The sequence below is a fragment of the Equus caballus genome, chromosome 30, assembly GCF_041296265.1.
Source record: "Equus caballus isolate H_3958 breed thoroughbred chromosome 30, TB-T2T, whole genome shotgun sequence".
In the NCBI taxonomy this organism is placed as follows: domain Eukaryota; kingdom Metazoa; phylum Chordata; class Mammalia; order Perissodactyla; family Equidae; genus Equus; species Equus caballus.
In genome coordinates, this window is record NC_091713.1 from 20957620 (window position 1) to 20983021 (window position 25402).

At 35.4% G+C, this 25402-nt stretch overlaps 1 protein-coding gene across 4 annotated transcripts in view; it reads left to right on the top strand.

Annotated features, from left to right (window-relative positions):
* Positions 1 to 25402, top strand: part of EPRS1 (glutamyl-prolyl-tRNA synthetase 1) — a 71862-nt gene that overhangs the window by 34476 nt on the left and 11984 nt on the right. For all 4 annotated transcript variants that reach the window (XM_023632725.2, XM_023632724.2, XM_070255728.1 and 1 more), the window contains 12 exons: positions 1922 to 2039; positions 4987 to 5346; positions 15104 to 15337; positions 16393 to 16655; positions 18335 to 18386; positions 18853 to 19062; positions 19442 to 19514; positions 20892 to 20971; positions 21194 to 21295; positions 21935 to 22090; positions 22556 to 22753; positions 23233 to 23406. In XM_023632725.2, the coding sequence (XP_023488493.2) occupies positions 1922 to 2039; positions 4987 to 5346; positions 15104 to 15337; positions 16393 to 16655; positions 18335 to 18386; positions 18853 to 19062; positions 19442 to 19514; positions 20892 to 20971; positions 21194 to 21295; positions 21935 to 22090; positions 22556 to 22753; positions 23233 to 23406 (2020 nt within the window). The remainder of the gene's footprint in view (positions 1 to 1921; positions 2040 to 4986; positions 5347 to 15103; positions 15338 to 16392; positions 16656 to 18334; positions 18387 to 18852; positions 19063 to 19441; positions 19515 to 20891; positions 20972 to 21193; positions 21296 to 21934; positions 22091 to 22555; positions 22754 to 23232; positions 23407 to 25402) is intronic.

The window sequence follows — 25402 nt, forward strand, 5'->3', positions numbered from 1 at the left end:
TTCTTATTCATCTTAGTATCACATTGCCACAGGCACACAACCTAGTGCCTGGTACTTACTACGCTTTCATTTAAATAGTTAGCGATGATGGTGGTAGTGGTAGTGGTACCACCAACTAGAGTAATGCCCTGAAAAGAATAAATTCTTAATTTATTCTAAAAAAAGTTGTTGAACTTTTCAGCAAATAGTGCTGGATCAACTGGAGAGCCACATGCAAAAGAGTGAACTTGGACCCCTAAGGCATAACATATATAAAAATTAACTCAAATGTGGATCAAAGACCTAAATGTAAGAGCTAAAACTATAAATCTCTTAGAGGAAAACTTAAGTATAAATCTTTGTAAACTTATCAATGCTTTCTTAAATATAACACACGAGGCAGAAAAAATCAGAGAAAATATACATAAATCGGACTGTATCAAAATTTAAGAATTTTGTGCTTCAAAGGATGCCATCAAGGAAGTGAAAAGACAACCCACAGAATGGGAGAAAAATATTTGAACATTGTCTGATAAAGGACTTGTAGCCAGATAAAGAATTCATATAACTCAGTGATAAAAAGACAAGTCAGTTAAAAATGGACAAAGGATTTGAATAGACATTTCTCTAGAGCAGATATACAAATGGTCAATAAGCACATGAAAAGATGCTCAACATCAGTAGTTATTAGGGAAATGCAAATCAAGACCACAACGAGATATCACTCTGTACCCACTAGGATGGCTATAATCAAAAAGACAGACAATATCAAGTGTAGAGGATGTGGAGAAATCGGAATTCCCATTTATTGCTGATAGGGTTCTAAAATGATGCAGTCACTTTCCAAGACAGTGTGGCAATTCCTCAAAAAGTTTATGTTTATTGACTCAGTAATTACTCTTCTTTATACATACCCAAGAAAAATAATACGTTCATACAAAAACTTGTACATGAATGGTCTCAGCAACATTGTTCATAATAGCTGAAAGGTACAGACAACCCAAATGTCCATCAGCTGTGATGAGTGGATAAACAAAATGTGGTATATCCATACAAGGGAACATTATTGAGTCAAAAAAAGACAAGTACTGACTCATGCTACAACATGCGTGAACCTTGTAAACATTACACTAAGTGAAAGAAACTAGTCAGAACAGACTGCATAGACAAATCCATAGAAACAAAGTTAGGTTAGTGGTTGCCAGGGTCTAGATGAATGGGCGACTGGGATGTGATAGATAAAGGATACCAAGTTTCTTTTTGGGGTGATGTAGATATTCCAGAATTAGATAATGGTGATGGTCGCACAGTTTTATATAACCATTGAATTGTGTACTTTCAAAGGATGAATTTATCTCAATAAAGCTATTATTAAAAAGTATTGAAGAGTTGTATAGGATCCTATTGTTGCTGAATTCTTTCTCTTTTTATTTTTACTTTGTGGCTTTTACCACAAAATTTGAAGAAATCCTTTGCTTATGAATGCTCTCGGGGCAGTGGATTTTGCTAATTACAGTACCCTTTAGAATTGAGAAATTTTTGTAAAATAAATGTTTTACAGAGATTCTTCTGTTTATAAACAGATTAGGTGTGGTATATAGATGCATTTCCTGTAAGTCAAGAGTGAGACCATTGGCATCATAATGCTGTGTCTGGTGGCAGGCAGAGTAGATGTACTTTTGTCCTGTTGTTAGCATGTTCTTATCTATAGAAGTTCATAAATTGAAAGTTTATAATAAGCACTGTCAATTTTTATTTATGTATTTCTTGTCTTTAAACTATTCTGAAGAGCCTCTGATTTGAATAATAAAGGAAAGAACTGTTTGTTTATAGTTTAAAAAGTGTTAACACAGTGCCATTGAATTAATCTAGGAATTAAATTTCATTACTGTCAGATTATTTTGTTCAAATAAACTTTTCTGGCCCTTCATTTTCATTTTAGCCCATATAGTTGCAGAGAAGCCCCATGTGTTTTGATATTCATTCCTGATGGGCATACAAAGGAAATGCCAACATCTGGGTCAAAGGAAAAGACCAAGGTAGAAGCAACAAAAAATGAGGTAAATGTTGACTTTTATGGATATGTCTCTAATCAGTGATGCTTCTATCCTAGGGTCTAAATCTATGTCTTTTCAAATGGTGGTGGTTCTTACTGTTGACTGAAGAAGATGGTAGTTCTTTCTTTTGGGGGTTTTGTTGTTATTCTTTCATGTAAGTTTTCAAAACACCTTGCAAAACAAGATTTTTAGGATTTAATTTTATTATGTGAAAAAGAAGGGAGAAAGACTAGATTAAAAGAATGTTCTTAGAAAAAAATTTTTTTTCCTAATAGAGGTGCAGTAGATCCTTTTTAATAGTCTGTCTGCTTTAGTCAGGAGCATTGTGTAGGGCTGAGGAGTATGTTGAGGACCACCTATTCTTAGCTATTCATCTTATGAAAAGAAAAAAAAAGCCTTGCCCAAGGTAACAAAAGTTGTCATTGACAGAGTCAGGACAGTGACCTGATTTTTTTGCCCCCTGTCCATACTTTTCTGTCAATCTCCAGTGCCTCTGGGAGAACTCCTGACAGTCATTGAGGTTCGAAAAAGAGAAAAAGGACGGGCACTGCTATGATAGGAAACTGTCTGACTTACCTTTTTGTATTCATTTTATGTCTTGGAGGTAATGCTTAATCTCTCTCTGTAAGAATGAGTTAGGAATCTGCCTGACAGTCAAGGTTGGGAGGGACGTTCCAGATGGAGATACAGCTTCTGTCCTCACCACACAGGATGTCGATTTGAAGGTGGTGTCATGTCTAGAGAACTAAGGGGTTTATTGTATAGGTCAGAGGTCCTCAGACTTTTTCAGTTCATAATGCCCTTTGTGTCTCAGTAATTTTTTCATGGCACCTCTAGGTTAAATGAAATTCCTAACAATTTTCTTTATTAAGTAAAGTTCAAACAACAAGATATTTATATTCCAGTAACTTTAGTAGTCATTTGAAAAAAATAATACACATAAAAGAAAAGAAACTTAAATTTTATTCTTAAAATACTTTGCTCTCAAATGTTAAATATTTTTATTTCATTCTTAAAGTGATATACAAATTGAAAGTAAAAAATAATACTTTTATTTCTTTCTTAAACCTTGGAGATATGACTCTATTGGTCGAAGCAGTCATAAGCTTGCCCACATTCAAGAGGAGGGGACATAGACCCCACCTCTTGATGGGAGGAGCATCAGAAAGTTTGTAGCTATGCTTTGAAACTTGCACAAGTCCTACTAGCAATTCAAGTACATACAGTTGACTGGCATTTGTACCCAACATTGCAGTCAGCCATTGTTTGCAGCCTTAAACCTTAAGGCTAATGCTCTCTCCTTTGATGTAGGTCTTTGAGAGTATTTGCTTCCAATAGAGACCAATATTATCAAAATTAAAGTCTGATGCACAGCGTACCTGGTCTTTTTTTTCTTAAAGCACAAGAGGATATGTCTTTGAAACTTTTTCATCTGCACTCTCACCTTCATTAGATGGCTTAATGTTATGGGAAACAGTGTTTTTAAAGTATCCCCTGCCCTAAAGGAAGGCACTGTTGCGGGATTTTTAGCGTTTCCTTGAGATTGTCATGCATTTCTAAAGCTTTCTCTTTATTTGTGAGAAAGCTTTTTTCTGTATACTTCTTTATTTGACGTGAAACATTAACACAGGGAGAAATCACACCATGAATAAATCAGTTCATGTTACCAGAAATAAGTGTAGCAGAGCAGAGTGTGTATATTTTTGATACAGAGTAGCTCCCTTTATTGTATTTTCCCCTTACCCATGTAATATGCATTTATACCTGCATATTAGCATTTATTATTATATATACACACATTATATATATGTGTGTGTGTGTGTGTATGTATAAATATATATGTAAAACACCTCACCAAAAAATACTGTAAATTATGAGTGATTTAAGGAATTTTGGGAAAGTAATTTTGAGTATATGTGGTTTTTGACTTTCATGCTGACTTCAGGACCTAACCCCCATGTAAAATGCAACTCTGATATAGCTTGAGGTGCCTCTTAACTATCCAGGTAAGATGTCTTAAAGACCATTCAGAATGCTGGGTCAGACAGAGTTCTGGAGTAGAGATGAAACATTTTGGAGTTTAATACACGTGACTCCATGAATATGGATGAAATTATCCTGAAAAATTAAGTAGAGGACCATTAAAGAAAAAAGTATGATATGAGCTGGGTTTTACATTTGGAAGGGTTTCAGGAGGGAGGAAAGCATTCTAGGCAGAAGGAAAGCATGACATAGAATAAAAATAGTAGTTATTTACTATCCAGAGGTCATTTTAGTGAACATATTTCTGGATTTGTTGCATTTACCTGTATACAACCATATGCCTATAAACATACAATTTTACACATGGAATTGTTCCACAGTAGTGAGTTAAGATTGTATCACAGTATTTGCCTTGCCGAAAATCTAGATATATCTCATCTTTTAATAAATTATTATTAATAATAGTACCTAACTCTTACTGATAGGCACTTTTTCTCAGCCTTTGTAACCAAAAGCATTACATAGATTTATTACCTGTTGTTTTCCCATCAACCTAATGGCTTCAGTACAGTTATTTTTCTTGTTTTATGGTTAAAAAACAGAAACAGATTAAGTAACTAATTCAAGGTTGCACAGCCAGTATGTGGTGGAGCAGTGATTTATTCTCAGATCTGATCGATGTGTCATAATTTCTTTAGTCGCCTGATTGTAAAGATTTAGGTTATTTTCCATTTTTTGTTATGATAAAAATGCTCCAGTATATATCCATGTACCTCTACCTTTATTTACTTTTGTCATTTTTTGTTAGGATAAATTTGTAGAAATGAGATTATTCATTTAAATGTTTTAAAAAATTAGTTTTCAAATTTTATTCTTACTTTGAAACCTTATAAACAATCAGCTTCATATAATTTTGTAGGAGGACATTTAACATAAATTAATTACTTTTGGTTTTCTGCCTCTATAGACAACTACTCCTCTTAAGGAAAGACCAGCTCCTTCTTTGAATAATACGTGTGCTACATCTGAGGATTCCTTGGTCCTTTACAACAAAGTGGCTGCTCAAGGGGATGTGGTTCGTGAGTTAAAAGCCAAGAAAGCAGCAAAGGAAGATGTAGACGCAGCTGTAAAACAGCTTTTGGCTTTGAAAGCTGAGTATAAGGAGAAAACTGGCCAGGAATATAAACCTGGAAATCCTCCTGCTGCGGTAGTACAGAATGTTTCTTCTAAATCATCAGCAACTGTTCTGGAAAGTAAAGCTCTGTATGATGAAGTTGCTGCGCAAGGGGAGGTGGTTCGTAAACTGAAAGCTGAAAAAGCGCCTAAGGTCAGTATGCTGGAACAAGTCAGACAGCACTGTAAGGAAGCGCATGAATTCAAACTGCTTGGGGTCATCTCATCTCCTTATAAGACACATTGTGGACTGTCTACCTGAATATTTTGACATTAAAATCAACTTTTACTGATACCTGCTATGTGCCAAGTTCTGGAAATATTAATAAGCAGCAGCTCACCATCTAGTGGCGGGGAGGGGGCTGGGGAGGAAACATACACACTGACTGTGATCCTGTGTGATGTGTATAAATTGCTCTCAGAAATGGTGGTGGTATAAGTGCCAGGGAAGGAGGAAACAATATATAAAGGATGTTTAAAACAGTCCTGAAGTAGAAGAAGCCCTTTACGGGTGAACAAAGTTCAGAGGAAAGTACTCTTAAGTGTAGATCCGTGATTCTCAAGCTTGATTGTCTATCAGAATTACTGGTGTGCTTGCTAAAACACCGATTGCTGGGCCCCACCTCTTAAGTTTCTGCTTCAGTAAGTCCAGAGTATGCAGAGTATGCATTTGTAAAAAGTTGTCCATGTGATGCTGCTGCACCAGGACCATGCTTTGAGAACCACTGCTGTAGAAGATAGCACCACAAAGGCAGAGAGGTATGAAGGTTCAAGTTGTATTTAGGGAATAATTGGTTGTCAAGAGGTTTTTGACCAGTGGCTGTTTCAGATTCTTTCAGATTTTTGACTGAAGTATAAATTTTATTCATTTTACCTTTAGGCAAACATAAGGTTACCCGAGTGGGTGGAAGCACTGAGTGTGGAACGGGATTGCTTGCTATAAGTCAGAGACAAAAGGAATGGCATCTGTGATAGAGAAAGGTTGTGTTTCAGAATGAAGATCTATAGTTTTGTTCAAACAGTAGCATAGTTCTAAAATGTGATCAAATAAATAGTGCCATAACTGGGTATAATTCAGTCCCTGGTAAGCTACCCAAAACTGTAGATAGAATCTGGGCTGTGGCATGAACACAGGCGTGTGGTGAACGACGGGCTTGACTTATGTGGCTGGAGGAGATGTTCTAAGATGTTCTCAGGGATCTGTTGTCTCATCAGTGTCCTGGGCTTTGGTTGGAGAATGGTTGAGTAACTTGAGGTTGTAAGTTCCTCACCTCATTAACAAGTAGCTAGACATCTGACTGGAAACCCTGCCCCCTAAGATACTTTCATTCATGGACATTTGGCCTCGGCCGAGGAGAGAAGAGGCTTTGGGGAGATCTTAGGGTTTTGTTCAGAAGTTGATATTTTTCTCTCTCTCCATTGTGAAGTAGGAGAGATCTTTTCTCTTTAGTCAGCCCATTGAAGTCCTGCAGAGCTCCGATGATCCCAAACAGCTTTGCTTAAAGGAATAAAGGCTGCTAGATGTATGGGTTTAGGATATAAATCCTTGATATTTCCTACCCTCTGGTAAGGTTAGGAGCGTTTTGCACTCTGTGTATGTCGGACACTAACTGTGGACCCCTTTCTAGATGTAAGTTGAGAGGAAAGGCTTTGGTCTTTAAACTGCTTCGTTCTTTGTAGAGTACGTTGAGATTCTGTGCTGATTCTTGGTCGGGTAGTTGTGTGGGGTAGTAACAGCAGCAACCATTACACTTAGAGCAACAGCCAACTACATCTCCCATCCTGTTGGGTTAGTGAATTGCCACATGCTTCCCTGAAATTGCACTGTCGAGGTTGTAGAAAGTCAGCCTATGGGTACAAAATCTAAATTTCTTTGGTAATTAGGCAGGTACTTTTACTAGATGCTTTTTGGTAATGATAAATGTGATATTGAAATGAATCTGACTTCAGTTTACTTTAACCTACATTTATTGAATGCCTACGATGTATCATATCTATGTTTCAAAATGTTGCTTGTATTTTTTCTTTAAATACTAACAATAGTAAACAGTGCTCTCTTCTGTTCTAGAGAATGTTATTTAGACTACATCTGGCTCTGCGTACTCTACACTGTTGCTCTTTTTACATTTAACCCTCACAACAGCCATGATCAATAGTATTCTTTTTTAAATTGTTGGTTTTAGTAACCAGTGAGAAACTGAATATGAAAGTAACTTCCTGAAGTTTGCAAAGCCTGGATTCCAATTTTGAGTGAATTCCAATTCATTTCCCATTAGAGGTGGTAGTAGTGGGACATTGCATTGTAAGCACCAGAGAGTTATGGTTTTACTGGTTTATTACTATTAAGCAAGTCTGTGCTTGTTTAACATTAATAATTTGTCTAAGCCTCTTAATCATTCCATTTCCTACAAAAGTAGTTCTTTTACTACGTGTTCTTTAATGGTAAGGAAGGTGACCAGCTAAGGTTTTATAGTTACAGGTTTCAATTAGGTTTTTATTTCTTTATTTGTTTCTTTTTCCCCGTTTTCTGCTTCCGGATTAGATAGGTGATTCTGTGCAAGAACTTTTAGGCATAAAGGTGAGGGTAAGCAAAAGGTGGGCAAAGGAATAAAATTCTTGAAGTCGCCCTTCAGTTTGCCCTTCAAGTCCACCGTCGTCTCCTCTTCCATTTGTCCTGCTCAGTGAGTTGCTGCATTAAAGCAGTGGATCCAGCAGATATAGTGTGAGGTGCAGATCCGAGAATACACCAAAGATACGATAATTCTGAATGCCGAGTTGCTTTAAAAGTTAAAGTCACTTTTCAAATTTTAAATATTAACTTTTAAAGTCCTAAAGTTATAGGTTCAAAAAATAAAATTTTGATTTTGAACAGATTTCAGTGGTTTGAAATCTCAATCAATGCAATGTTTTGAACATAAAATGATTGTACTGCTTGAAATGAGAGTCAAAAAATGGTAAGTTAAAGGCTTTATGGAATACTGGTGACATTTTCAACTCTAGAACTGGGTTCGGCAAACTGTGGTGTGCATCTGTGTTTTGTAAGTGATATTTATTAAAGCAGTCACAGTAAACTAACTAAAGTTTACTATTGTCTAAGGCTGTTTTTATGATACAGTTGCAGAATTGAGTAGTTGCAACAGAGACTCAGAAAGCCTAGAATATTTACTATCTGGCCCTGGCCCTTTATTGAAAAAGTTTGTTGACCCCCTTCCCTAGAGGAGAGAGTTTTGAGAACCTTTACGGTTAATAATTTTTTATAAATGGCAGCAAAATCAAGTGATTATTACATTAAATAAAAATTATTATTATTTCATCTTGTCATTAACAGTCTGTTTTTGTCAAACCCCATCTCTGTGGACAGGGGACTGATCACCTTTTACTTCTGCAGCTGCAACCTTTTAATTCAAAGCTCATTGTATTTTATGCCCCTGGTAATTTATCTTAAATGTTTTCTGAATATTTGCTCTTTTTTATTTTACTCCTTTGTTTTTGGTTTTATAACCCAAATCACAGCTTATCAGGAAAGGAAACACATGTTATACCCCTAGTCTAGTAAACAGGCTGTTCTAGATAGCCCCTACCCCTCACCCCTACCTCAAAGAGCCCTAAGAATTCTCTAGCCAAACAAATAAAGGTTGCAGGGAGAGAACAGCAAAAGAAACAAACGCATCCTTTCCCTTGACGGTTTTGGAGCTTCATGTTTGGGATTTGTGTACAGTGGGTTCCTGCTATATCTGTATTTACGAAAGTTAACGCAAATTTGTTTTATATAAAATAAATAAAATAAATCCATCCGTCTTGTGAGACAAGACACTTCACAAGACTTACTTGAGCTTTGAGATCTTCTAGGAAAATCTGAGGAATTTATATTAATTAATTTGTGTCAGAGAAAAGTAGCTGATACATTGTGATTTAGGAAATGAACCAGGAAGCCCAATTTAGGAGCAGCAGAGCAGTGTTCTAACCCAGATTGACTCCCGAGTCTGGGCTTCATACTGTGCTGAGTTGGCTCCTGGGATCAGGGTTCAGTAATTGGGCTGTTTCTACTAGAGGGTTAGGCATTTAAGCTAAACACAGATTTCTGATCACTTGACTTAAAAATAAAAATGCCTTTCTTTGAAAACCTGCAAGCTTTTAGTGCGCTGAAGCTCCTAGCAGACTTTTGTATCATACAGACCTTGGCACTCCCACTTCCCTACTTGGAAGAATTCCCTCTTTTGATTACTGTTTGCCTCCCACCCCCACCAAGTGAGAGTCTCTGCTGTGGGGCAGCATCATCACTGCTGTGTGTGGGTGTAGTTCTCTCAGACGTGCTAGTAAGGAGCAAAGGTGGGTGACCATTAATAGAGTTAGAAGAAATAAATAAACTTTGAAAAAAGTTCTTTTTTAAAAAAAGCTTTTTTCACTAAAAAGTGAGACTCTCAGGCCATTTTGAAAGGTTCTTTTCTTAAAACTTTAAACTAGTAAAGTTCTAGGTTTTTCTTTTTATTAAAGTTCCCTTCTTTCCCCATGGAGAAATGTTTATCTAGTGGCTGCTGCAGAAATAGCTGTTTGAGTGCTTTTTATCTAAATGTAACCGGATGTGTTCTCTTCTCTTTCCTCCGTTCTCAATCCTACTTTTAGGATCATTTTTACTTCCTCAAATTCCCATCTTAAACCTTTACTGAAGTCTCTTTTGTAGGCTGTTCAGCCTTCTCATTCATCTGCATGAACAATTATTTATTGTAAACTTTTCTTGTCTGTATTAGCATATGTGAGATAAGTTTAAAGCAGTCTTTGTCATTAAGAACTTAAAATCTGTTAGCAAGTAGTTTTTAAGCTTCCCGTTATTTTGTGATCTCGTCAGACAAGCTACCTGCTTCTCCTTGTGTGATTTCTCCTCTTACCTTACTCCCTCTGTGTGGTGCCTCGTATGACAGACTCTATGTCAATAGGCAGCAAAACACTGTATCATAACGTAGCTGGACAAGAAGATGTGATTTCTCATAGATGCAGTGCTCCCTGCAGTCCTTTGTCACCGTTTTCCTATTCTTCCTGATTTTAGCTATCTGGAGCACTGTTATAATGTAGCAGGAAAAATTGGATCAGGAATTTGGAGACACTTTTCTCTGTGTTTTGATTGCTGCCTTGGCTTCCCAGAGGTATATTGGTCTGTGCTTGGGTAGTACTGCCATTCAGATAAGGCATCCAGTTGACTCCTTTGCCTGCATTGCTGTTTTTCTCTGCTAGTCCCAAGTGTCTCAGTTGGGCTGAGTGTTTTATTCTTTTTCATTATGATTATGTTGAAGTATCAGAGGATGAAATATGTCGGTAAATATCTAATTAAAACCTCAACATACCTATTCATTTCATTGTAAATTTTTCAAAGAGTGATATAACTATTCTTTAGTTCGGCCCAAACTGCGGGTTTTGTCAAAGCTATATTTAGTGTATGTTTAGTAGGCTGAAGAAAATAAGGTTTGTATAGGGAAAACCATTGAGCTGATCTTTTATCCTGATTTTATATATTCTCTCTCCACTAATTTACAGACCCAGGGCTTGGACACTGACGTTTTGCATGGATGTTCTATTTGTCTGTTTATGTATGTAAAATGGAAAGTTACAGTGTTATATGCATATGTATATTTTTATGACTTGTATATAGGAGAGTGCATATGATTTATATTTTAAAGTTTCTTTAGCTTTGATCTTTACTTTATTGCAGTAACATTGGATTATAATATATAACTTTCAGATGTACATCGTAATATATGTCGAATTCTGTGTAGATTACATCATGTTCACTACCCAAAGACTAATTATAATCCATCACCACGCATGTATGACTAATTGCTTCTTTACCCTTGCCTCTCCCCCCCGTGCTCTTTGGTAACCACCAATCCAATCTGTGTTGCTGTGTGTGTGTGTGTTGTTGTTTTTATCTTCTACTTATGAGTGAGATCATATGGTATTTGACTTTCTTCCTCTGACTTATTTCACTTGGCATAATATCCTCAAGGTCCATCCACGTTGTCACAAATGGCATGATTTCATCATTTCTTATGGCTGAGTAGTAGTCCATTTTGTATATATACCACACCTTCTTTATCCATTCATCCTTTGATTGGCACCTAGGTTGCTTCCAAGTCTTGGCTATCGTGAGTAAGGCTGCGATGAACAGAGGGGTGCATGTATCTTTATGCATTAGTGTTTTCAAGTTCTTTGGATAAATACCCAGCAGTGAAATAGCTGGATCTATTCTTAATTTTGGTAGATATGGTAAATATGGTAGATCTATTCTTAATTTTCTGAGAATGCTCCATACTGTTTTCCATCGTGGCTGCACCAGTTTGCACTCCCACCAGCACTGTATGAGGGTTCACTTCTCTCCACACCTTCTCCAACACTTGTTGTTTCCTATCTTGTTAATTATAGCCATTGTGACCAGAGTGAGGTGATATCTCATTGTAGTTTTGATTTGCATTTCCCTGGTAGTTAATGATGTTGAATATGTTTTCATGTGCCTGTTAGCCATCTGTATATCTTTGGAGAAATGGCTGTTCAGATCTTTTGCCCATTTTTTAATTGGGTTGTTAGTTTTTTTGTTGTTGAGACGTATGAGTTCTTTGTATGTTTTGGATGTTAACCTCTTATCTGATACGTTGTTTGTAAATATCTTCTCCCAATTGTTAGGTTGTGTTTTTGTTTTGTTGATGGTTTCCTTTGCTGTGCAGAAGCTTTTTAGTTTGATGTAGTACCATTGTTTATTTTTTCTTTTGATTCTCTTGCTGGGTCCAACATGGTGCTTGAAAATATGCTGCTAAGACTGATGGCAAAGAGTATGCTGCCTATATCTTCTAGAAGTTTCATGGTTTCAGGTCTTACATTCAAGTCTTTAATCCATTTTAAATTGATTGTTGTGTGTAGTGTAAGATAATGGTCTGCTTTCATTCTTTTACGTGTGGCTGTCTAGTTTTCCCAACACCATTTATTGAAGAGACTCTCCTTTCTCCATTGTGTAGTCTTGGCTCCCTTGTCGAAAATTAGCGTCCGTAGGTGTGTGGGTTTATTTCTGGGCTCTTGGTTCTGTGCCATTGATCTGTGTGTCTGTTTTTGTGCCAGTACCATGCTGTTTTGGTTACTGTGGCTTTGTAGTATATGTTGAAATCAGAGAGTGTGATACCTCCAGCTTTGTTCTTTTTCCTCAGAATTCCTTTGGCTATTTGGGGTCTTTTGTTGTTCCATATAAATTTTAGGATTCTTTGTCCTCTTTCTGTGAAAAATGTTGTTGGAACTTTGATCGGAATTGCATTGAATCTGTAGATTGCTTTAGGAAGTATGGACATTTTAACTTTGTTAATTCTTCTAATCCAAGAGCATGGAATATCTTTCCATTTCTTTCTGTCATCTTCAATTTCTTTCAACAATGTTTTATAGTTTTTGGTGTACACATCTTTCCCCTCTTTGGTTAAGTTATTCCTAGGTATTTTATTCCTTTTCTTGCAATTGTAACTGGGATTGTATTCTTTTTTTTTTTTTTAAAGATTTTATTTTTCCTTTTCTCCCAAAGCCCCCTGGTACATAGTTGTATATTTTTAGTTGTGGGTCCCTCCAGTTGTGGCATGTGGGACGCCACCTCAGCATGGTTCGATGAGCGGTGCCATGTCCGTGCCCAGGATCTGAACCAGTGAAACCCCGGGCTGCTGAAGCAGAGCGCACCAACTTAACCACTCGACCACAGGGCCAGCCCTGGGATTATATTGTTAATTTCTCTTTCTGCTACTTTGTCATTAGTGTATAGGAATGCAACTGATTTTTGTATCCCACCACTTGACTGTATTCATTTATTATTTCTAGAAGTTTTTTAGTGGATTCTGTAGGGTTTTCTATATATAAAATCATGTCACCTGCAGATAGTGACAATTTCAATTCTTTTCCAATTTGGATCCCTTTTCTTTCTTTTACTTGCCTGATTGCTCTGGCTAGGACTTCCAATACTATGTTAAATAATAGTGGTGAAAGTGGGCATCCTTGTCTGGTTCCTGTTCTTAGAGAGAGAGCTTTCAGTTTTTCTCCATTGGGAATATTAGCTGTGGGTTTGTCATATAAGACCTTTATTATGTTGAGGTATTTTCCGTCTATACCCATTTTATTTAGAGTTTTTGTCATAAATGAATGCTGTATCTTGTCAAATGCTTTCTCTGCATCTATGGAGATGATCATGTGATTTTTAGTCTTTGTTTTGTTAATGTGGTGTACTGTGTTGATTGATTTGTGGATGTTGTACCATCCCTGCATCCCTGGAATGAAACCCACTTGATCATGATGTATGATCTTTTTAATGTATTGTTGTATTCAATTTGCTGATATTTTGGTGAGGATTTTTGCATCGATATTCATCAGTGATATTGGCCTGTAATTTTCTTTTTTTGTGTCATCCTTGTCTGGTTTTGGTATCAGGATAATGTTGGCTTCGTAGAATAAGTTAGGAAGCCTCCCCTCCTCTTCAATTTTTTGAAAGAGTTTGAGAAGGATAGGTATTAAGTCTTCTTTGAATGTTTGGTAGAATTCACCAGGGAAGCTGTCTGGTCCTGGACTTGTATTTTTTGAGAGGTTTTTGATTACTGGTGATTGGTCTATTCAAGTTCTCTATTTCTTCTTGATCCACTTTTAGAAGGTGGTATGATTCCAAGAATTTATCCATTTCTTCTAGATTATCCAATTTGTTGGCATATAGCTTTTCATAGTATTCTCTTATAATCTTTTGTATTTCTGAGTTGTCTGTTGTAATTTCTCCTCTTCCGTTTTTTTCTTTGAGCTTTCTCTCTTTTTTTCTTGGTGAGTCTAGCTAAAGGTTTGTCAATTTTGTTTACCTTTTCAAAGAACCAGCTCTTGGTTTCATTAATTTTTTCTATTTTTTTTCAGTCTCTGTTTTGTTTCTTTCTGCTCTGATTTTTATTATTTCCTTCCTTCTGCTGATTTTGGGCTTTGTTTGTTCTTCTTTTTCCAGTTCCTTTAGGTGCACTATTAGATTGTTTATTTGGGATTTTTCTTCTTTGTTGAGATGGGCCTGAAGTGCTATAAACTTTCCTCTTAGAACCGCTTTTGCTCTATCCCATAGATATTGGCATGTTGTATTTTCATTTTCATTTGTCTACAGGTGTTTTTTGATGTCTCTGATTTCTTCATTGACACAGTCGTTACTCAGTAGCATTTTGTTTAATCTCCACATTTTTGTGGCTTTTCTGGTTTTCTTCCTGTAGTTGGTTTCTAGTTTCATACCTCTGTGGTCAGAAAAGATGCTTTGTATTATTTTGATCTTGTTAAATTTATTGAGACTTGTTTTGTGGCCTGAATGTGATCAATCCTGGAGAATGTTCCGTGTGCATTTGAAAAGAATGTGTATTCTGTGGTTTTTTGGATGGAATGTTCTATATATAGCTACTAAGTCCATCTGGCCTAATGTGGTGTTTAAGGCCAATGTTTCCTTATTAATCTGTTTGGGTGATCTGTTCATTGGTGTAAGTGGAGTGTTAAAGTCTGCTACTGTTATTGTGTTACTGTCTATTTCTCCTCTTATGTCTGTTAATAATTGCTTTATATATTTAGGTGCTCCTATGTTGGGTGCATAGATATTTACAGGTGTTATATCCTCTTGTTGGATTGTTCCCTTTATCATCATGTAGTGCCCTTCTTTCTCTCTTGTTACAGCTTTTGTTTTAAAGTCTGTTTTGTCTGATATAAGTGTGGCTACTCCCGCTTTCTTTTCTTTGCCATTTGATCTTATTTTAACTCCTTTGTGCTGGAGTTTCTCCATGATGAACTTATTTACAGGAATACTTTGGTGGTAATTAACGATTTTTAATGACATTGAAGTTTTCAGAAATTTCAGAAAGTATTAAATACTTATCTTTTTTTCTCTTTTATCTCAGGCTAAAGTAAATGAAGCTGTAGAAAGCTTACTCTCCCTGAAAGCTCAATATAAAGAAAAAACTGGGAAGGAGTATATACCTGGTCAGCCCCCATTATCTCAAAGTTCAGATTCAAGTCCAACCAGAAGCTCTGAGCCTTGTGGTCCAGAAACACCGGAAGCCAAAGTACTTTTTGACAAAGTGGCTTCTCAGGGAGAAGTAGTTAGAAAACTTAAAGCTGAAAAAGCCTCTAAGGTTAGTATGGTATTTTGTTTCTGTGCTTTTTTGTTTTTTACATTACAGGCTAGAAAATTATTTTATTACATTACATTATTGCCTAGAACACAGTCTGCCCCATCGAATCTGGCTAACTTCTACTCATATTTCAGTTCTCAACTCTGGGACCATGCCTTTCAGAGAAACCCTCATTGGTTCTTTCTCCCCCAAACTAGATATGAGTGAACATTCTTATATGGCACTGCCTTTCTCTGACATAGTAAACACACTGTATTTTAATTGTTAAATTATTTCTCTCTAGTCTGTAAGATCCTTGAGAATAGGGACCTGGACCCTGACTGGACCTGCTCATTGTAGGCCCTTAATACATACTCTTTTCTCCCAAAGCCCTGTCCATCTCAAACGGCACGTTTTATTTTGAGCTCTGGTGTAGTTTGTGCTAATTGCATTATCTTTGTAGGAGTAGGATTTTTTGGTGCAGATGCATATGAGTGGAAAACAATAAGTCATCATAAGTTTTGAAGTTTAACCAATAATATAGAAATTTAATTACTATCATCTTTATAATTGTGAAATGTTTAACTTACGTAGTTATTGACTCTTAAATGACAAGAAAATACATGTTATATACTAGTGCTTTTTAACAGAACTTTCTGTGATGATGGAAATGTTCTATAACAGTTCTGTCCAATACTGTAGTCACTAGCTACAGGTGGCTGTTGAGCACTTGAAATGTGACTTTTCTGACTGAGGAACTGAATTTTTAATTTTGTTTAATTTAAATCTAAATAGCTACATGTGGGTAGTGACTACTGTTGGGACAGTGCTGTTATGGACTGTACTGTTTTCTTTTCACTCTTTAGTGTAATTCTGTTGTTGTTTATCATATTCTTTTACTTATTTTAGCAGTTAATATTTTTAACGTTCTCCATCCCTACCTTGTACCCCTCTGCCTTTAATTATGTTTTCAAATCTGCTTGTAAAGCTTTGGACATTGTATTTGTTTAAGTGTGCTTAGATAGTGATTGGAATTAAATCCTATCTTCTCTCCTTCCTCTTTTGTTAAACTAAAGGATCAAGTGGATACAGCTGTGCAAGAACTCCTCCAGCTGAAGGCTCAGTACAAGGCTCTGACAGGAGTAGAGTACAAGCCTGTCTCTGCCACTGGGGTTGAGGACAGAGATAAGAGGAAGAAAGAAAAAGAAAATAAATCTGAAAAGCAGAATAAGTCTCAGAAACAAAATGATGGCCAAAAGAAAGACCCCTTTAGAAACCAAGGAAGTGGGCTGTCATCAGATGGAACAGGAGAAGGGCAAGGGCCTAAGAAACAGACCAGGTAATGAAACATGGAAACTTCATCTGAAGTGAAGCAGAGTTTTGAATGAATTCAGTTCTTAAATTATTTTTCTAAAAAATGAATTGTGGTTAGTTTGACTATCATGTTACATTGGAAAATGCTAAAGCTATAATGTCAGCAGATAGCTTTTAGTTAATTAATTAAAATTGGTAACGTTCATTTGCTTGTTTCAAGAATCTCAGAATATAAAACGTTCAGTGAAGTCTCCCTCCTATGCTTATTCCATTTTCCCAGTTCCCCTGCTGCCCTAATGAATTGGTAGCCACGGTTGTTAGTTCCTTCTGTATCTCTGTATCTCTTGAGAGATTTTCATTTGATTACGCAAGTAAATACAAATATGTATAAATGTTCTTTTTGTTCCTCCTTTTTAACACAATTGGTAGCCTAACTATATACATTGTTTTGTACCTTAAACAGATTTTTCTAATGAAAATCTTTTATTGGGACTAAATGAGAACTTCATTCTCAATAGGATTTTAAAATTGGTAGCTTAAATATAAAACAAAGCTGTTTTAAAGACAAAACAGTGGAATAGATGGTGTTTCAGGATCTTCTAATCTGGTTGAATAATGGCATTTCCTACTTATAATCCCCATCCCAAAATTAGAGTGAACTTTGTGCTGGGTTTCTGTAATGGCTTAATAAGAAGAAAAAGTTATTAGCAACTACTATTATGAGATACTTTGGTTTTAGATTTGTTTAGCTGAATTTCAAATTCTACTTCCCATCTCTCACCTCATACACACAATGTCTCCTTAAACAAGAGAGTACAACAGTTATTATTCTTGTCTGTTGACTGGGTGATCAGATTTATAGAACAGTGGAGGGAATAGAACGTCTCGCCTTTGACCTTATGACTGCGTGTGAAAGGGCCAGGTTTCATAGAGGCATTTTGTTGAGATGTGTCAAAGTGAAATAGTTGAGAATGCAAATGCAAGTCCATTAGGGTTTTAATCCAGTAAAGCCTTATTTGTGAACTCGAAAAAGATACAGCTTTTGTAAAACATAACTAATGGGTAGATTTTCCCATGTGGATCCTAAGACCACAGTTCCGTGAGTAATGTTGGTGTCTCAAGGAAAGGATTATTGCCTGGAATAGTTTTTTGTTGCAGACCTAAATTATTTTGGAAGCATCTACCTCTGCAACTTTTATTTATTGCAGTTAAAAGAAGAACTTCTAGAATATAAAGGATATGTATACCTATTTTTGCACACCTGTATACACATATATTTGTCGTTATTACCTTTTACATTTTAATTTTAGTGAGACACTCATCTTACTACCTATAATTTTGCCTGGATTGAGATCAGCAAAAGATTCTTCTTTTTTAGTGAAAAATAGTATGTGAATAGGCTCTCTGTTATAAATATATTACTTTATAAAGAACTTTGTAAAAGAGATCTCTGCATTAAAATCATAGCTTTTGTTAGGCTTGGCTTTCCTAGTTTTTTGTGGACAGTCTCTCATCTCCTTTTAAGAGATAACTGAACTGTCTTCTAGGTTAAAAATGTTATCTTGAGAATGAATATAGAAGCGATATAGAAATAACTCATACTGGAGAAAAACTAACCTATTTTGAACTTTAGAGGTTTATTTTCATTCAGCCTAGAAGCAATTGCTGAATGAGGGATTTATATTTTATTTTTCGTATCTGCAGATTGGGTCTTGAGGCAAAAAAAGAAGAAAATCTTTCAGAGTGGTATTCTCAAGTGAGTATGCATTCAGTTGATTTTTATGTTTTAAATTTCTCAAAGGCTACTTTATACTTAGATTCTAAGGTCCAGATATAAAGTAATAATGTATCATGCCTTTAATAATACATAGTATAGTCATTTAACATGTCACAGTTTTCAAAGCATGTTCACATCAAGTATTGAATCAAAAAGTAGCCCTATGAGATAGTCATTATTTGATTTCTTTCTATGGTGAGGTAAAGGGATTAGTTTGAAGTTACAAAGGTAGAAAATAGCAGAAGCAAGATTAGAATTCAAGTTGTCTGAAGAGTTTAGAGCCCGGTGTTTCTCAGGATAGAAAAGTCTGTTCTGTATGCACATTAAGAGCATGTACCAACAGTGGAAGCCTCCAGATTTGAAGCTTGGTTATCATACTCTTGGCACTTGTACTATAATTTTTGTTAAATTTAAGCTTGAAAGACTGTATTTTTCTTTTAAAAAGGTCATCACAAAGTCAGAAATGATTGAATACTATGATGTAAGTGGCTGCTATATTCTTCGTCCCTGGGCATACTCCATTTGGGAATCCATCAAGGACTTTTTTGATGCTGAGATCAAGAAACTTGGTGTTGAAAACTGCTATTTCCCCATGTTTGTGTCTCAAGGTGCATTAGAGAAAGAGAAGACTCACATTGCTGACTTTGCCCCTGAGGTAAGTTAGCTTGCTTTATTTTTGCAGTTTTCTCTCATAAACTCAGACGTATATTTTTCGGTTCACACCTGAATAGTAATTTAAAAGACAAATTATAACAACTAATTCAGAGAAATGTAAAGCCATTTTTTGAAAAAAAATTATATTTCTACCTTCAGAGGAAGTTATAATTCTGTTTGTTCCATTAATTACCTGGCTTTTACTTTTCCCTGAACATTTATAAGGAGAGTAAGTATCCATCTTTTCTTGCAGTGAACAGCAGCGATTATTTTAGCTTGCCTTAATTAATATAGCAAAATTGAAATACAGATTTGCTGCGTTTGTGCTGTTTCTCTAAAATGCTGTTAAAAGTGTATAAAAAATTATTTTATCTTACTAGGTTGCGTGGGTTACAAGATCTGGTAAAACAGAGCTGGCCGAACCAATTGCCGTCCGTCCTACTAGTGAAACAGGTGAGGATGGGCCTTGGAGCACAGGAGAGATCTCATTGAGACATTAGAGACAGCTTCCAGAGTTGAGTCTCAGCTTTTATTTTGTGATATTTGTAATCTTTGTTGATGATATGAAGCTTAATGAATATTGATAAAGATGAACGTAAACTTAAGTTGTATAAAATTTTATCCTCCGCACAGTATTCATGGCAGAGCTCTTTATCATTAAGATAAAGGTTTTTTTTAAAACACTTTCATCATTTTTTATTTCATGCTATAATGTTTTAGAACTTTCCAAGGAATGTTTTTCTTGGGATAATTTTTATTCTTGAAACTGATTATAAAATTGCAACATTAATGTTTTACGCCAAATTTGCTTATAAATTTTGTTAGTCATTTTAATACTACAATTGCATTCATGTAGGGTTTTTATTGGTTACTAAGTGATTTCATTTACATCATTTTATATGCTTGATAACAGTGTAGTGAGGGAGGTGAAGGCAGCTACTGTTATCTCCATTTTGCTGGTATAAAAGGTCTCGGAAAAGTTAAGTGATTTTCCTAAAATTACGCATAGTCAATGGGAGTGCTACTTGGAAATTTTGAGCCTTTGGGCTTGTCACTCTCTTCCAAAGTGATTATCCATCTTCAAAGTTAAGGATTGTTTGCTCTTTATGTGATACTACTAGTGATCCTCTTGTATAATATTATCATGGTGCATTATTGAAATTATGACACCAGCTGTTTTTCACATACCAGATCTGCAAAGTCTTGTTTGACTAGTTCTAGATAATCATGAGTAGGCTGTGATAAGCCAGGCAGCTTCATGTAAATTAGAGTTCACGGCAGGAGCTTTCCTACTCTGGGTAGATGCAGCAGATAGATTTAAATTCTGGTTCTAAATAGTAACTGTGCTGAATTCAGTAAGTTGTTTAAATTCTCTAAGCTCAGCTTCCACATCTTTAATATTGAGATTAATAATCTTCTGTTAGATTAGTACTTTGTAGGTTGAATGTAAGAATTGAACAGGATAATGAATGCAAAGAACTTAACACAGAACATGTGTTATATACTTATATACTATAAGATCTTCAATTACTGTTTTTAAAAACAAAATAGCTGAAAAGCAGTCAAATTAAATTAAATGTTTAATGTAAATCTTGTTGTGAAGAATGTAAAATATGGTCAAGTTTAGATAGATTTATTTCCTTGACTAATTCGCTTTGTGAAATATAGAATAATATCATTCATTTACCATTACGAACATTGGAAACTCTTTTGCACAAACACAACATTTTAATTCCTATTAATTGTGTTACCAGTTTGACCCTTACCAGTCTTCAAGGAGAAATAAAACCTACAATGGCTCACGCTGCCTGTATTTTCCTGTCTTTTCAGTAATGTATCCTGCATATGCTAAATGGGTGCAGTCACACAGAGACCTGCCCATCAGGCTCAATCAGTGGTGCAATGTGGTGGTAGGTACACACCCCTTCTTTTATTCTGTCGTTATTCTTCTTACTTATTTCTTTTAAAAGCACGTTTTGTTCTTCCTTATCTTTATATTCAAAGGATTGGGAATATGGAAGCATTTTTGAAGTATTTTGGATCACAATTATGATTTCTGATTACTTACCATATAATGTCGTTAATAAAAATGGAAACACTCTCTAATGACCAAATGGTCTTGTCTCTTGCAGCGTTGGGAATTCAAGCATCCTCAGCCTTTCCTGCGTACTCGTGAATTCCTTTGGCAGGAAGGGCACAGTGCATTTGCTACGTTTGAAGAAGCAGCAGAAGAGGTATAAAAAGTTGTCTTCCGTATTAATTATGTTCTATTTCTTTGTCTTACTTTTTTCTTCAGCTGTAAGTAATGTAGTGCTCTCTATTTATATAGTAATCACTCAATAAATAACTGTAACTTGAAACTTGATCTAATCTCAACATTAAAAGATAATTTCCTGGTACAAATTATTTTGTTACGGAAAATTTATTTATTACTTGTTAAAAGAAAAAACAAGTTAATTCAAATGTACATGGACTTAAGAAACTACTTATTGAAATTTTATCAGAAAAAGTACTATTTTAAATTTTCAAATGAAAATATTTTTGGACTTTATAGAAGAAATTATAATCCCATGGATGAAATTTATTCTTCAGGAGATTTTCACCCTGGTTACTGTACATCTTTCATAAGCATTTATTTTCTCTTATATTCTAAATTTACGTATATTTAAAAAAGTTATTCAGCTTCTTTTCGCACTGCTTTGTTGAATGTCTTCCTTAATAAATTCACACTGGCTGCATTAACCTTTCCATAAAAAAAAAGGTTTTTATTGTTTGAAGTTCTTTTCCCACCACAATTAGTGTAGTTTTATAGATCTATGATAAATAAATATGCCATAAACTTGAACGTTTTTACATTTAAAATGTTGTTACAGGTCTTGCAGATACTTGACTTATATGCTCAGGTATATGAAGAACTCCTGGCAATTCCTGTTGTAAAAGGAAGAAAGACTGAAAAGGAGAAATTTGCAGGAGGAGACTATACAACTACAATAGAAGCATTCATATCTGCTAGTGGAAGAGCTATCCAGGTATTAAACTGCTGTGTGGTGTGAGTAGGGGACTGTAAACATAACCTGTGCACAGATCCAACACATTTCTTCTGTCATCAGAGAAGTAGACTGTTTTAAACAATCAGTGTTTCATGTGCTTTCTAGACCATATAATTTCAAGCAAATCTGTCTCATTCCTCTAGATCTCCAAAGACAATTAAGTCAAGGCTTGTATCCTGAATTACCGAAGCCTGAATTCCTTTTTAATCTTTGTAGTTAAAGTTCCTCCTATTAAGGGGGCTTCTCACAGCAGTACATGTCTGTATATTTTTTGTCTAATCATAGTCTCTTTGTTGTATCAGTTATGCTTTAAAAATTTATTTAATATAAAAAATCAGGGACTATAAAATAGGTCTAGTGCTATTTTAAGGTGTGTGATCTTGTAATAATCATTTTCAGAGGCAATAAGTTATTAAAATTAAAACTTATATTTCTCTGTTTTAGGGAGGAACATCACATCATTTAGGGCAGAATTTTTCCAAAATGTTCGAAATCATTTTTGAAGATCCAAAGACACCAGGAGAGAAGCAATTTGCCTATCAAAACTCCTGGGGCCTGACAACTCGAACTATTGGTGTCATGACAATGGTTCATGGGGACAACATGGGCCTGGTATTACCACCCCGTGTAGCCTGTGTTCAGGTAAGTAAAATATCCCTGTTTATCCTTCCTTTTATAAAGTACAAGCCATAGTTACTAAAGGAAATTCGAAAGAGTGATTTCCTGCATATCATTCAGATAGATTTCACTGATATAGAAACAACGTAGAATACAGTCTAGACCTTAGAGTTGTGCGACTATCTATCATTTGTATTATTGTTTTTTATTCTTTTAACTTTTTTAGCTATTTTGTATAAAACTTTTTAGAAATAATTTTTGAAATGACTTATAATAGGTTAAATGAAATATAGTAGGTAACATGAAAATGCACTGAGCATGGACAAGCAATATGCAACTAATTAATAGACATTCTGTATAGATTAGAAATCACACAAGTGGATTTATGTTTAGATTTATAGTCATTGATAGGTTTTGACTCCTGGATATTAGTAGTAATATGACTTTATTACTTCTGGATGCTGTTTCTTTGTATAAATTTGTGATATTGTGCTGGGTTCTAGGTGGTGGTTATTCCTTGTGGCATTACCAATGCGCTTTCTGAAGAAGACAGAGATGCTCTGATTGCAAAATGCAATGATTATCGAAGGCGGTTACTCAATGTTAACATTCGAGTTAGAGTTGATTTGCGGGATAACTATTCACCAGGTTGGAAGTTCAATCACTGGGAGCTCAAGGTAAATTCCTCAGCTGCATCTTTTACTCCCACACTCCCAATTTGGATTTGGATTTTCTTTATATATGCTTTTGTAAAACATAAGTGTTTTTCAGTACTTTTCTCTGTTTTGATAGTTGTGAGTTATTTTCTTCACTTTAAGTGTGGAGCACAGACACACTTCAAAGCTTTGTAATAGTGATACCTAAAGTGTGAAAATTGCTAAATTTAAATTTGTTTTTATGGAAGCTTATATTTATTTTGTTGGAATAAAATGATCTTGAAGACCTCGTTTATGATTAATAAACCTCATAGGGTTGTTATATTAAAATGTTTATACTGGGAATTCATATAATAAATAAGTTATTTAAACAGTAAGACTATCAGAATAATGGTGCATGGGTATCACCTGGCTGTCATTGTTACAGTTAATCAGTAAAACATCAGAGATTAATTTCATACTTTGTTTTTCACAGCACGTTGTTTGAGACCAATTTCTTGTTATTTTGTATATTCAAAGCCACTCTAAACTCTGGTTTAAAATAACTTTCATTTATTGCACATTAGCATCAATAGATGACCTATATTTTTAATTCCATTTTTCAGACTTATGGGATTTAACTTTTTTCTTACACTTAAACAGGGGATCTTATTAGATCTAGCAATTAGGAGTCAAGAATTTATAAACTCACATTACAGGAAATGGATGAGAAGATGTAGTGAGGTTGCAGCTCTAAGCTTTCAAGTATGGAAGCTCAGCAGTATTGGGATTATTCAGTATCACTACATGTAGGGTTCCCAAAGTTGCTAATATTTATCCCTTTATTTGTTTGAAATGGCCCCTAAGATAAATCTCCTGTGCTGAAGAATAGTAATTATACTGATATTGTTCCCTTTTTATGTAGTATACTTTTTCCACGTACTCTTCTACCTTCAATGAGGACGTTAAAGATGAATATTTTCTCTGTGTCATTTCCCTTTAACTGCAATTTCTTTTGCTTAGTAATACCGATTGGGTGATTCTAGTAGCAGCTTGTCTAAACCTGTTTGTACTTGCCTGAGGTACCAAATGTTAAAGAAGAGACTTAATTCCTTACTATTAGCTAGATTGAAAGGGAAAAAAAGAAGCTGTCTATACTTCATTTCTATGTCCTTCCTCTTCCCCTTCCTCTTTTATCTCGCTCCTCTTCCCAGGACTGACTTGCCTTTGTCTCTGTCATTCTTCTTTTTAATACCCTGGCGACCTATCTGTGTGGGGGGGATATCTTAGTATGAGTTGATTCTGTACAACTTCCTTGTCTCCAATTCTCAGGAAAGAAAACAAAGCACCTCGGTTCTAAACTTGATGTCCAGAATTAAAGAACATTAAGAGAGTTCACTGGCTAGTGAAAAGTATTAAAAGTATTGATTGTACTTTTCTTTGTGTGTGTGAGGAAGATTGGCCCTGAGCTAACGTCTGTGCCAATCTTCCTCTATTTTGTATGTGGGATGCTGCCACAGCATGGTTTGATGAGTGGTGCATGGGTCTGCGCCCGAGATCTGAGCCTGCGAACCCCAGGCCACCAAAGCAGAGCACACAAACTTAACCACTATGCCACTGGGCCAGCCCCTTGATAGTACTCTTTAATGCCATTTTAGTTCCATTTAGTCCAAAAATTCCTGAGGAAAGAAAAAATTTTGGGAGATCTAGATTTATATTCGTTTGATAGTGACTAACTTCGTAAAGTGGTGTCTGTCTGTCTCTGTGTCTGTGATGTATGTACGTATTGTGAGACTCACTCACATTAGTAAATGAGGTATATGGTTTGGTTGTCAGACCAGAACCCAGCAACTCCCATAACTTCTTTAATACCTCTTTATATATTATGAAAATAGAAAGGGGAAAATAATATGAGTGAATTAACTGCTTTTCTTTTTACTATGTTGGATGATTAAGATGATTTTGTGTTGCTGTTAAAAAAATGAATAAAAACAGGAGTCCTTTATAAGTAAATTAATAACTAGTTATGTACTTAGAG